At 40.7% G+C, this 13,423-nt stretch overlaps 1 protein-coding gene across 3 annotated transcripts in view; it reads right to left on the bottom strand.

Moving 5' to 3' along the window:
- VPS13A (vacuolar protein sorting 13 homolog A) overlaps positions 1-13,423 on the bottom strand; it is a 118,142-nt gene that overhangs the window by 30,443 nt on the left and 74,276 nt on the right. For all 3 annotated transcript variants that reach the window (XM_004591780.3, XM_004591783.2, XM_004591784.2), the window contains exons 48-57: positions 12,618-13,013; positions 12,295-12,399; positions 12,034-12,180; positions 9,951-10,079; positions 9,060-9,193; positions 7,182-7,311; positions 5,087-5,319; positions 1,887-2,040; positions 936-1,082; positions 518-599 (exon numbers count right to left, since the gene is read on the bottom strand). In XM_004591780.3, the coding sequence (XP_004591837.2) occupies positions 518-599; positions 936-1,082; positions 1,887-2,040; positions 5,087-5,319; positions 7,182-7,311; positions 9,060-9,193; positions 9,951-10,079; positions 12,034-12,180; positions 12,295-12,399; positions 12,618-13,013 (1,657 nt within the window). The remainder of the gene's footprint in view (positions 1-517; positions 600-935; positions 1,083-1,886; positions 2,041-5,086; positions 5,320-7,181; positions 7,312-9,059; positions 9,194-9,950; positions 10,080-12,033; positions 12,181-12,294; positions 12,400-12,617; positions 13,014-13,423) is intronic.

Here is a 13,423-nt window from a genome sequence, read left to right as displayed (position 1 = left end):
AAACAGATTCCAAGCATAGGATACCAGAGTCAGCAGTGCAGGGGTGCAGGGTGAGCAGCAAAGGCAGCGGAGAGCCAAGGAGCGAAGGGCGGGGCCGAGTGGCAGGGGAGGGGGCAGGGGGGAGGGGGCAGGGGAGGAGGGAGGGAGCAGGGGAGGGGGGAGGGAGCAGATCAGCTGTTCTCATCTGCAGAACACAGCACGGGTTCTACTATCCTGCAACATTCTGCATAGGAAGTTCCTATTTTCTTAAAGGTTGTTAGGTTTAAAATCACCAGAGTTTATAGATTAGATATGTGTCTTTAAATTAATATTTCTAAAACTTAAATCTACACATCTAACATTTTTTTTCTTCAGTATCTAAATTTTGCTGAAGTTAGCGGAGAACTTGCTGAATCTTTTGGATGCAGTTTTTCTCAGAGATTCTAAAGAAACCAGAATGGCTCCAGTTCGCATAGTGTGACGGAGCATGCAGCAGCAAATGGAGCTCTCTGCATGGTAATATAAAATCAAAACCAACCTGAGTCCATGGTGACAGACTTGGGGGGCTTAATCGGATAAAACACAAAAGGAAACACAGCGCCATGTATCTGGTTTTGGATCTAAAGAAATTAAAGAATATGTAAGCATATTAGCACATCAATGATAACACCTGACTAGAGCTACAAAATTCAAGCAGCAGGCAGAATCACAAAGACTGGCGTATCCTGGCAGGGGAGGAGAAGCAGAAAGGGGTCAGCCATCCCCACAATTCTCTCTCCACGTCTCCGTCTGCTCACAACTCCGCCCTCCCTTCCGCCTCGTCCTTTGGGCCTGGGCGACTGCACTGTGGGGACACGGCACATCTGGTCTCTTGTTGTGCTCCGTTAGAATACGATTTTGCTTCTGTGTGTGTGTGTGTGTGTATAACTTTTTTTTTTTTTTTTACAAAGACTCACCTGTATTCTGTAAACTTGAATTCTAAATGATGACTGATGTGTAGATGTGCTATGTTCCACTTTCAATGCTGGAAGATAATTTCTTCGGAGAGCTATTACATGTGGTTGCAAAATTTTCATGTTATTACCACTAGGTGTAAAACGAACCTGAAAGATATAACATCCCCCAAGCAAAAAACATGAAATTTCTCTTCTCCACACTGAACACAACTTACACAAAAAAATTTTAAATATATTATTAATAAAAATTGCTGGCTAAGTGTTTAACTAGGTCTGTATTCAGATCTTTATTGCTGTATCCTTATAATTCATGTAAACATTGATATAATTCTAACAGCATTGCTATATAGTATGTGAAATCACTATACATTAACAAAACAATCTTAAGAAACAAAAATAAAATTTTGGTTTCTTGTTTAACCCAAAGAATAGATCATGAGTTAGCTGGCATCTTAAAAGTTAATTTCCTTCCTATTTTTCAAAGGTTTATTTTATTTTTATTGGAAAGACAGGTATACAGAGAGGAGGAAAGACAGAGAGGAAGATCTTCAGTCCACTGATTCACTCCCCAAGTGGCTGCGACGGCCAGAGCTGAGCCGATCTGGAGCCAGGAGCTTCTTCCAGGTCTCCCATGCCGGTACAGGGTCCCAAGGCTTCAAGCTGTCCTCAACTGCTTTCCCAGACCACAAGCAGGGAGCTGGATGGGAAGCGGGGCTGCCAGGACTAGAATCAGTGCCCATATGGGATCCTGGTGCGTTTAACGTGAGGACTTCAGCTGCTAGGTTATGGTGCTGGGCCCGATTTCCTTCCTTTTAAATATTTATATGAATTATTAGGATAGTGATAACTATTTTCAATTAGTTTTGGAGGGAAACCAGACTTTCCTTAATGTTCAGCAGTGAATCAAACAACAGATAAGAATTAAAACCACATCAGTACTAAAAATATTACCGGGATGTGAGTGTCCAGCTCAATGACTTTATCTTCTGAAGGTGAAGATTCGGTGTATTCCTTAAATTCTCTCTCTAACTTCTCGGTGTGTTTCACGCTCATCGGCTTCCATCTCGCCTTCTTCTTAGGCTTGGTCTCCCAAACCACATCGGAACTTACGCAGAAAAGCGAAACCATAGTACTCGTTTATAATCACTTTCATTTAGGTCAAATTACTACATCAAATAGAAAACCGTAAAACTTCATAGCAGCCCAAGTTACAAGCAAGCATATTATATCATTAAAATGTGAATTAACTAATTTCTATTAAATTTATACTCAGTCACTATTTGGGGTATCAAGGAAATATCAAGGAACATGCATCCTATCATTCTGGCTGGGCAGTGACAGACAATAAGTAGTGAATATAACAAATATTACCAATTCTGATAAACAGGAAGCTAAAGCACTTTGCTAAGGGCCGGGGAAGGGCACTCCTTGGTCTGAGAACCTGTGAGATACTGGGGACTGCTGTACTAACACAGCTATCAGTGGGGGCTCTTCTGAGAAGGTGAGATTTGAGCAACCTTAAGATGTGGGGAGATGATCAGCCAGCAGACAAGAGAGTACTTCAACTAGAGGGACCAGTTTCAACAACAATCTTAAGCTGGGAGCATGTCTGGACCCGACGAAGAGGAGCAAGAAGCAAGGCAGAGCAGGAACACAGTCCAAGGAAAAGATGAAGACAGATTAGGAAAGGGCCAACAATCCAAGGCTCAGAACGTCACTGAGAAGACTCCCGGGGTACCACTGGAAAATTCTAGTAAGATTAAGAACATAATCTGACTTAGCTAAACTGTGTGTGAAGATAACACTGTCCGCTGAGGTAAGGTGGTACGAGGAGGCTCAAGGCTGGCGGCAGGAAGACTGGGTAGGCATTCAGAGCACAGTGAGAAATGGTGATGGCTCTGCCCGTGGAGCGTAACCATACGGTAACATCAAACAGCACGCTGCATGTCCGCTAGCACAGAGCTTCTAGACGGGACAGCTGGAGAGTGTGAAATAAAGAATGAAAACCATCATGCTTGGCCTCCCCAGCAAGGACTTGGTTTGTCGTTAAACCTGAAGGGAAGGAAGTTTCGGTAGAGGAAGATGTTGTCTAGGGTTTGGTGGTAATATGAAGTTCCAGAAACCCCTCCTAGGTATGTGAGCAGTGGCTTCATGTAGCCAGTTGGATATGCAGGAGTTACGGCCAACTGACAACAGGCAGGCAGGTGGTTCCACAAAACACTGTCACGTATGTGTTATCTGAACACATAAAAACCTGAAGTAGAAAAGGATAAAAATCTGAGAGTGTCCGAGTGCCTGTTATACACAGCTGAAATAAGACAACGGAGCAAGAAAGGAGACGATGGATGCTGGGGAAGAGATGGCAAGGTGTCCAGCTAGCCACATGAAGGGAGCTGTAGCAGGAGAAATCTGTGTTAAATGGTATGATATGAAATGAGGACTTATCATTCTACACTAAATCAGGCATTATGGAGGTGAGTAGTAATTTTTTTAAGGATTAATTTATTTTTATTGGAAAGGCAGATTTTTAGAGAGAGAAGGATCCAGAGAACAATCTTGGTTCTGCTGGCTCACTCCCCAAGTGGTTGCCAACAGCCAGAGCAGAGCCTATCTGAAGCCAGGAGCCAGGAACCTCCTGCAGGTCTCCTACAAGGGTGCAGGGTCCCAAGGCTTTGGGTCATCCTCGACTGCTTTCCCAGGCCACAGGCAGAGAAATGGAGTGGAAGTGGGGCAGCTGGACATATGGGATCCCAGCACATGCAGGGTGAGGGCTTCAGGCACTAGGTACAGCGCCAGGCCTGGGACGTGGCATTTAAACAGCAGCATCTTAATTACTGTGCACAATGGCAGTCCTCAACTGTTCTTAAAAATAAAACAGGTGTTTGATTAAACAGGTTTGAAAACAAATAGCAGGAAATAAGCAAATGTCAGGGAGAAAATAGGAACAAGAGATTTTTTTCCCCCCAAGTTGAGAGATACAACACCAACAAGGGCAATCCGGAAACTGCCAAAGGTTGTTGACTTAAAGTAAGAGGGTTGCCAGATCATTGGGCTCAAGTAAAAGGGAATGAAACTCAGTGCAACAGCAGACAACTTCCTTTAACAGCAGAATATACAAGGTATCTGTGGCAACCGTAAGGTAATAACATCAATACAGTACACAGGTGCAGATGCTGGGAAATGACAGGTGTGTGGCAGTTTGTGTTTCAGGTTCTCAGAGAGGGAGCACGCAAGACAGTTGAGCTGACTCAATGAGTTCAAGAAGACAAAATGTATATTCAATCTTTTTCTAAGATTTAAATTTGCTTAATACACATACACTTATGACATTATTTTCATATTTGTACCATTTGTCATAGAAAATAACATAAATAGGTGTAAAAGCATTAAACTTTTATTTGATGTTTTCACTTGAATAATAAAATCCTCCATTTTTGAGGTTATAATTTTCTTAAGAAGCAGTTTTTAGCATTCTTTTTGAAATATCATTGATGTCATTCAAAGACACATCCATGCATTTGTAATGTACAAACTACATTTAAATCTGTATCACACTCCTTTAAAGTGTGAGTGAGTGTATGTGTGTGGGGGGCAATTTCACTTAAGGATTAACGCTACCTGGCTACACAGATTGGAAGAAGCACTTTCACTAGGCGCTGATACACACATTAACTTTGATTTCAGGGTTTAGGAAGAATGATGGAAGAGGAGGAGGTTAAAGCTCTCCCAGCAAAGCCTTCCAGGCGAAGTGATGCATACAACCTCAGCTCGCTAGTTCTCTTAGGCCAAAGTGTGACAAGCAATCTCCAGCTTTCCAAGTACTACTGACGGAGCAGAACTCCATAAAGGTGCTCTGCACTCTGCCAGGTGGTACTGGATAACTGATGAGGCATTTTTTATGCTTCTGTTTTATGGGATAACTTAATTTCTAGAGGTCTAGAAATTTTAAAACAAGGAGTCTACACGTCTGAATTTTGATACATTTTTGTCAAAATGCAGAGAAAATATCAAATTTACTTCCAAATTTTCATTTCTTGAATATTGGTTGTTTTTTTAAAACACAAAATTTTAATTGTTTTTATAATCACCATTTCTTACTCATTCATGAAGAACTGATTAAGTACATAGACCCAACATTCCATGCTTCTGACCTTGTAATGCCTATATAGGCTACTTCTTGCTTTGTGTAATTGTTGACCAGAGAAATACCAACATCTTGCAGTGCCAGTGCAATTTCTTGCTCCGCTAACTCTGCTTTCTCGCTTTCATATGTTACTTTAAAAACCCTGGGATCTTCAGTGAATAAAATAATGCGCTGTAAGCCTTCAAAGAATGAAACTAAATAAATGGTCTTTTTCCCCAAATTTATAGGTGTCATCATATCCTAAAACAAAATCATGAAAACAAAAATTTAGTGTTTGAACACAAAAGTTCAGATTCCACATTTATAAAATGAGATACTAATGGCACTTACTTCATATGTTTGGAGTAGCAAGCTAAATAAATTAGTGTTTGCAAAGCACTTGGAAATTACAATCATTGAACTAGTTTGATGCTAGCTATTGCCATATTACTGTCAAACTACCACTCAAGAAGACAGATCAATTGTTTAGCGTCTCTTAACATCTTAACATCTGGTTAATCTTTCTTTGTAGGCTAATAATAGCACAAGGTATCATTTTCTTTGACTTACTCTATCTACAGCAATGTGCTATGTATTAAATTGCTTTCAGTATGAAATAATTATTTTATTACATTATTGGATGAAGCAGGGTTAAAAATAATTTACTTTTAGTTACACTCTAAAGCCCAGCCCAGCCCGGCCCAGTTCCAGCTGTTTGGAAACAGAGTGAGCAAGCAGGTGGGAACGCTTTTCTTTCCTTCCCTTCCTCCCTTTTGCTGTTTTAAATAAATAAGGAGAAAAAAAAGAATTCACAAAGAGCAACACAAAACCTAATAAAATTGCTAAGTCTTTACCAAGACTTGCCAAGTAAAAAAGCAAAGAATACAAAAATAATCGATGCTACAAGTGAAAAGGGCATCACCATAAACTCAGATAAAAAAAAAATGGATCTTCTGAACACATTGATAGAAAAACTGCAAAATGACAAACAGAAAAATGAACTGATTTATATTGAACAACAAAAGAGGTGATGCCTTTATGACCTTCCTACAAAGGCAACTGCAGGCTAGAATGGCTTGGCACCATGGGTGAATTCCACTAAACACTCAAGGGGGAAACCAGTCATCTCACACAAACTCTTGCGGAATGTTAAGCTTCTTCTTTACCTGTAGGCATCTGTCTAGTGTCTAGGCCTGTGTCACACTGCTGGGAAAAATGCAGCCAATAGCTGGCTGGCATGCTGGGCTTGGCTAATGCCAACTCCGTGTTAACTATACCAATGTGCCAGCTGAGTTGCCTATTCTGTTCTTCAATTTCTTTCAAAGATTTGGGGGGGATGGAGAAGGGCAGAGTGCCCACTGCACCACCTTGAACACTTGAGTACCAAAGTCGCCCCATTACCATCACCACAGCCATGCACGCTTTGGGGGTTCGGGGGTGCACTCTCTGGGCCCAGAGGACGGGGATGGGTCAGAATGGGGGTTTCTAACACATAGAAAACGATTTCTGGGGGCCTCCATGGACCAGGCCACTGCATCTTCAAGTAGCTGAAGAAGCTGAGATGAGCCTCCCTGAGTCAGGCCAAGGCATCCATCTGCACTCAGGTCAGGTCAGGCTGGGCTAGGTCTCAGCACTTGTGTGCGTGTGTGCGTATGTGTGTGTCAGTGCATCTACATATTCTCACACAAATTAAACTAGAAGAAAGCAAATGTCCTTATTTGATGCAGGATATTTAAGCATCAGTAGAAAATGTACGTAATTATCACCATAGCTTGCCACCTAGAAATAAATAAGTTTACTCCCTCAGTGAGTTCCTTAAATGTTGCTTACAGAAGCTATTTGTCCCTAAGATAGCAAACAATGCAGAGTATTTTTTTTTTTTTTACAGTATGGTCAACGCTGAAAACACTTCTCTAAGGACAAATCAATCCCTTATAGCATAGTAGAAGCAAATAATGAAACACACAAAAAGGCTACTTTCGGTTTCATTATTTTTCAGATTGTTGGCCGTTATTTCCAAGTATAGCAACAAAACAGTTGTTGAAACTAGCAAGGCTAACAATGTTGCTTTAGTGAAACAGGAATGCTGATGCCAGCACTGTAATTATCACTCCCATACTTACATCTTTCTGTGTTACTTCACCATGGCTTTTTCCACATCTCCAATTCAACTTTCTAGAACCCACGGGATCAGCCCATGTATAAAACACTGCTTTTCCAGGAGGAAGAGAATCTTCTATTTCACTGAGGGAACTGACATAAATAGCAAAAAGATGAATTATATAATGAGTATATTAAATAATCTAAAATACTATTTTTTAATTCTTAGTCTAAAAATTGAATTCCATTAAAGTTTTAACTGCCTAGACAACTACTGTCTTCACATAGTCATTAAAGGTTCTCGAAAAAATTATGAGACTATTTCAAGGACAATTTCCTACTCAGTGCTCTGTCAACTTTTGTCTTAATTCATATTAAACATGCAAAACTTATCATCGTTAGCATTAGACAAGAGCACTGATACATAAAATACACTGCAAAGTAATAGGGGAAAGCAAACAGAAACCCCAGAGAAAGAGAACTCAGTGCAGCCTAGGACTAGGCAGAGGAGCACCAGGCTCATGAACTGCCACAGCTCCATGACAACGCAGCACTGCAGCCAAGTCAAACACACAGCAGGTGCCACTAACTGCCCAAACTTGATCTGTCTTCAAGGAAGCAGTCCTTCATATCTAGACAATGGATGAAGGACTGTCTGACACTGTCTGTACCAGCAATGTCAGGGCACACTGAAACAGCAGGCTCATGCAACTCTAACTCCTTATGATGGGATGTACTTATTTGACAATAGGGGGAAAATCAGATGGGAGGGTGGGAGTTGGGGAGAGGGGATCCTATACTACAAAGAATTGTACCATAAAATTCAAAATTTAAACTAAAAATTTAAATAATTTTTTTTAAAAGGAAGCTGTACTTTCCCCACACATCTCAGCAGAGAATATAAATGGCGAGGAGGGGTGGAAACTGACATTTTCATATTTATAGTTTATTTAAAATATGAGAAATTTGAATAAGCAAAATACATTCACACACTCATAACCACTGACATATTCCCAATGAGGCGCAGCAATGATCAAGCTTTTTCCACTCTTATAAATCTTGCATTTATTGTTTTTCTTCTAAGCATTTAAAAGTAAATTTGTAGGTATCCAATTAGCTTTATTTCTACATACTTGGGGATATAGTTTAAGAAAAACAGATACAGTTTTGCCAACCACAGTGAAATTTAGGATTTTTTTCAAGATTTTTTCTCATCTAAGGTGAACAAATCCATGAATTTCATATACAGATTGAAGAGCATAATATTTCCCCACCCTATCCTCCACCTGCTGGCGCTCCTACTCTCCCTTCTTTCTAAATTATTCTTATTTTTATAACATACTTTTCATTTATCTTATAAACATAACCCTCCTGTGAAAAAAGAAGTGAATAAAGTGAGAAAAACCACTGTTTGGGGGCCGGAGCCATGGCACAGCTAGTCAGTCCTCTGCCTGCATGCCATAATGAGATCTGGCACCTGCCTGCGGTGCCAGCATCCCACAGAGGCCGTGGTTTGGGTCCTGGCTGCTCTACTTCCAATGCAGCTCCCAGGCTCAAGGACTGGAAAAACACGACAGGGTGGCACAACTCCTTGAGCCCTGGCACCCACATGGGAGACCCGGAAGCAGCTGCTGGCCCCCAACCTCAGAGCAGCGAGCATTTCAGGAGTGAACCAGTGGGTGGCAGTGCAGTCTCTCTCACTTCCCCGTTTTCTCTCTGAAACTCTTTCAAAGAAACAAAATACATCTTTTAAAAAAGAAAAACCACTTTTCCTCAAGAGTAGGTAAGCGTTATAAATAACCAAATCTCAAAATGTCAATTTTGTTTACTTTTTCTGTGCTCTGCATAATATCCTAAGTAAATGTTTCGCTGCCTCGTTTTTATAGTTGCAATCATCTCACCTTTGTTTGTACTGAATGAGGTCTTCTTTGGTATCATTTATTAACAGGAAAGTGGCTGCCCCGTCATGATAATCTGAAAATGTGATAACCGTGGAGTGCTCGGCCAAGTTAACCTCTGCTATAATACCTCCAAGCTAAAAGAAAATGGAAAACCATCTTTAATATGATCTCTCTACAAAGAACATTAAGTAACATTCAACAACAAAGATAATTTATGATTTAATGACATTTGAGGCAATGATTCAGGAAACAATCCAGGATTTTACACTGAATTCGAGAAAAACAAATCTCAATTATTGAAAGCAGTTGAATGAAATTCTAGACAAAATTTATTGTAGTATTCTAGGGATTTAATTTACTTTTTATACAATAAATTACTTATCTCTGTTTCCTGTTGACAACTCATCTTTAAACAAAACAAAATGTTCATTTTTGGTGAAAGGGGAGAAAGTCGTGAGGCAACCATTTGATAAAAATAAATCTACATCTAAGAATGTTACCACTTTTACTAGTGATAATTTACCGCACTTTAAAAAGATAACTTGGGCCCAGCGGCGTGGCCTAGCGGCTAAAGTCCTCGCCTTGAACGCCCCGGGATCCCATATGGGCGCCGGTTCTAATCCTGGCAGCTCCACTTCCCATCCAGCTCCCTGCTTGTGGCCTGGGAAAGCAGTCGAGGATGGCCCAAAGCTTTGGGACACTGCACCCACGTGGGAGACCCGGAAGAGGTTGCAGGTTCCCGGCTTCGGATCGGCGCAGCACCGGCCATTGTGGCTCACTTGGGGAGTGAAACATCGGATGGAAGATCTTCCTCTCTGTCTCTCCTCCTCTCTGTATATCTGGCTGTAATAAAATGAAAAAATCTTTAAAAAAAAAAAAAAGATAACTTACCGCATTATTGAGACGCAATAAAATACAATTTTCTTGCTTGTTAAAATATATCCTTTTGGGAGGCCCTTCATTCCCTTCCACTCGTATAAGTAGTTTACCAGCAGCATCCTCAGGCCAAAAGGGGATACACTGAAACATCATCACAGATACTCACTGTAAATACTCCTAGCATTGCACGAAACTTAGAGAAGACTTGGGAAAACTTTAAAATCCTTTTCTAATCTACTCTACTGACTGGCTTGCTTAGCTGAATAGTTGTGAACAGTCACTCAGACACCACAGTTCACATCCCACCTGCTCTACTTCTCCAGCTCCCTGCTACAGGCCTGGGAAAAGCTGCAGATGGCCCCAACTACTTCCCACCCTTGCAATCGGCATGGGAGACCCAGATGGGGCTCCTGGCTCCTGGCTCCGGCCTGGCCCAGCCCTGTATGTTGAAGCCAACTCGGGAGGGAAATTTACTCGGTTTCTGCAGCGCTCTCTCTGTAGCTCTTTGAACTAAATGAATATACTCTTTAACAACACAAAACAGTCAATTTAGAGAAAAGTTGTCACGGGAATTGTGAACACAAGAAGCAATGGCTAGTAAGTTCAAGGGCGGTGATAACTAAGAGAGCTGGAGGATCAAAGATACTGAAAATGTGCTACACATCTTACAGAGAGGAGCTGAAAAATCAGTTAACCGAGCCTACAACTGGGAAGCAAATGATCAGTTTAAAATAAACAGTACAAAGTGGTTCTTGGAACTCATTTGACAATTAAGCAAAAAAAAAAGAAAAAAAAGGTAAGCTAAGACATGTATTAAATTTACAGTCCTGACCGTAAAAACAGGGTAAGAAAAATCAGAGAAACATCCAAAGTTCAGAGTAAGAAAATCAGTTTGGGGACCAGCATCCCATATGGGTAACAGTTTATATCCTGGCTGCTTCGCTTCCAACCTAGCTCCCTGATGACGGCCTGGGGAAGCAGCAGCAGCCAGCCTGAGTGCTGGAGCCCCTGAACTCTCATGGGAGAACTGGATGGAATTCCTAGGTTGAGGAATGAACCAGCGGATGGAAGGTCTCTCTCTCCCACTGTTTCTCTTAACTCTGGTTTCCTAAAAAATTTGGGGAGGGGGAGGTGGAGAACAAACCCACCTTGCCGCTCAGGATAAGTGGCTGCCCTTGAAGGCAGCATGTCGCATTAACACTGACAGAAGTCCCAGATGCTCTATGTCCAACCAGCTCCCTGTGAATGTACCTAGAAAAGCAGCTGAGGTTGGCCCAACCACTTGGCCCCCTGCAACCCCCACGGAAGCAGGACCCGTGGCTCCGAGCTGGTAGCGTCCACCTAACACAGCCCCAGGCTTTGCGGCCATTTAGGGAATGAACCAGAGGATGGAAGAGGTCTTCCTCCAATCTCCCCTGACTACCAACCTCCACCACTACCCTAAGATTTTGCGTGTGAATTTGCTTCTCGAATAAATGGGTAAATCTTAAAACAAATAAAACAAAATTCAGATACCAGTGATATGGAAACTAAACTAAATGAATAGGAGATAGTCAAGGCACCAGAAAGAAGACTGGACACTAGGCATCACAAACTAAAAATAAGAGACAAAACTGAAAAGAGATGAAGAATCACCTGGGGCCCATGGAGCCGAACCTGTGTTTTAGCTAGGTGTCTTAGCTTATGAAAACATTTTATACAACATAGTAAGGCTACAATAAGTAAATCTTTAACAGAATGAACAGACTTGAACTGAAACTTCTAAAAATGAATACTATAATTATTACAATAAAAAAATTCAGCATCATAGGATCAGCACTGTGGCATAATGCGTCAAGTGGCCTTCTACACTGCCAGCAACCCACACAGGCAGTGGTTCCAGTCTTGGCTGCTCCATGTCCAACCCAGCTCCCTGACAAGCAACATAAGATGATTAGCTATCTAGAGTCTAGCACAAACAATAAAGGTTCTTAGGACTCAAAGAAAACTGGAAAGGAAGAAGAGTTAAAATACTACATAGTTACTCAGGTATACAATTCAAAGAGAAAAAAATAATCCAAAGAGGTACATTTTTCAAACTCATTCATTAACCTACCTGATCCAAATCAAGAAAAAGCCACTTTTCATGTCCTTCTTCAGCCACTGATACACGATATTTACTTTGGTTTTTAATCATGTAAAAAGGTGTAAATGTAACAATTCTAGTAATGTTAAAGCTACTGAGGTCTATTGTGACACCAACCTAAGGAAAGAAAAAGGGTCAAAACAGTATTAGCAATAACACCCGTATAGAGTGTAAGAAGTCAAAAGAAATATTCTAGAGCAATGTTTCTTGGTGAGCAAAGAATAAACTCACTTGGTATTCCATTTTCAGGCCTTTGCATTTAACAGCTCCATGACTGCCAACAGTGTCAATGGAAAATTGATCCGACAACTCACTGTCTGTCACCATAAGCTGAACCTAGGGAAAAGGCGTTTCAAATGCGTTACAGTACGCACACACTTAACACTACCTCATTAAATCAGTAACTTTAGGATACATTAAATATTATAACGTTAAGATACCACACCTTAGCCTCAACTATTTAACAAATGCTGTTTTAACACAGGTTTTATAACTTGTTTGGAACTCTAAAAACTAAAAGTGATAGCTAGATAAAAGAAAAATATGTTATATACCTTATTATTATTAAAAAAGTGATTCGGCTGAAAAGAGAAGAGAACTGGCTTTTTGTAATTCGGTGGATGCTTCCGATGGATCCCATCTGCTTTGTACTGCAACATCCGGTCAGTTTTATTGACCATCCAGTACGGACTGTGAAATGCCACAACTGTCTGGCCAGTGTTGTAAGTCACGTGGACAGCAATATCTAACTCAGTTTTTTCGGTTTCTGTAACAGAGGTGAAACTGATGAAACTGATGTCCTGCTGCGCGGGTTTCATGTGATACTCACTCTGCCAGTCGCGGCTCAGGTAATCAAGTAATTTTAAATGCAGCGTGGCTTTCTCCAGCTGCACATTACAAATCTGGGCTGAGTGACCTTCACTTAGAGTAGAAACTGTATTTTCTATACCCTGTAATAAAAACACATAAATGTAAAAATGATTTAGAGTAAGCCCAGAAATTCTATCAGTTATTCCAAATATTACCCATCAAAAAACTGATGTGAAATATTTTAGATCTGAATTACTATATTTATAAAATGATCTAATGATCTTCTTCAAAGCGTGACTGTGAGGATAGTAAACAATGCAAGTGAAATTCTACTGAAAATTATAAATATTAAATACTAAAATCAGCAAGGCAACAAACATTACTATCCACTGGCAACGAAAAATATAGAAAAGTGGTATTAACCTAAAGTAAGTAATCCCTACTACTTCCCATTCTTGATTTTCAAAAAAACAAAAAATAAAACTCTATTTACCCTCTCATCTACTGCTTCACCTGCCAAAATGTCTACAAGGGACAGGACCAAGCCAGT

The sequence above is a fragment of the Ochotona princeps genome, chromosome 31 (genome assembly GCF_030435755.1).
Source record: "Ochotona princeps isolate mOchPri1 chromosome 31, mOchPri1.hap1, whole genome shotgun sequence".
NCBI lineage: Eukaryota > Metazoa > Chordata > Mammalia > Lagomorpha > Ochotonidae > Ochotona > Ochotona princeps.
The sequence above is the reverse complement of the archived record's forward strand: the minus strand, read 5'-3'. Positions and strand labels throughout refer to the sequence as shown.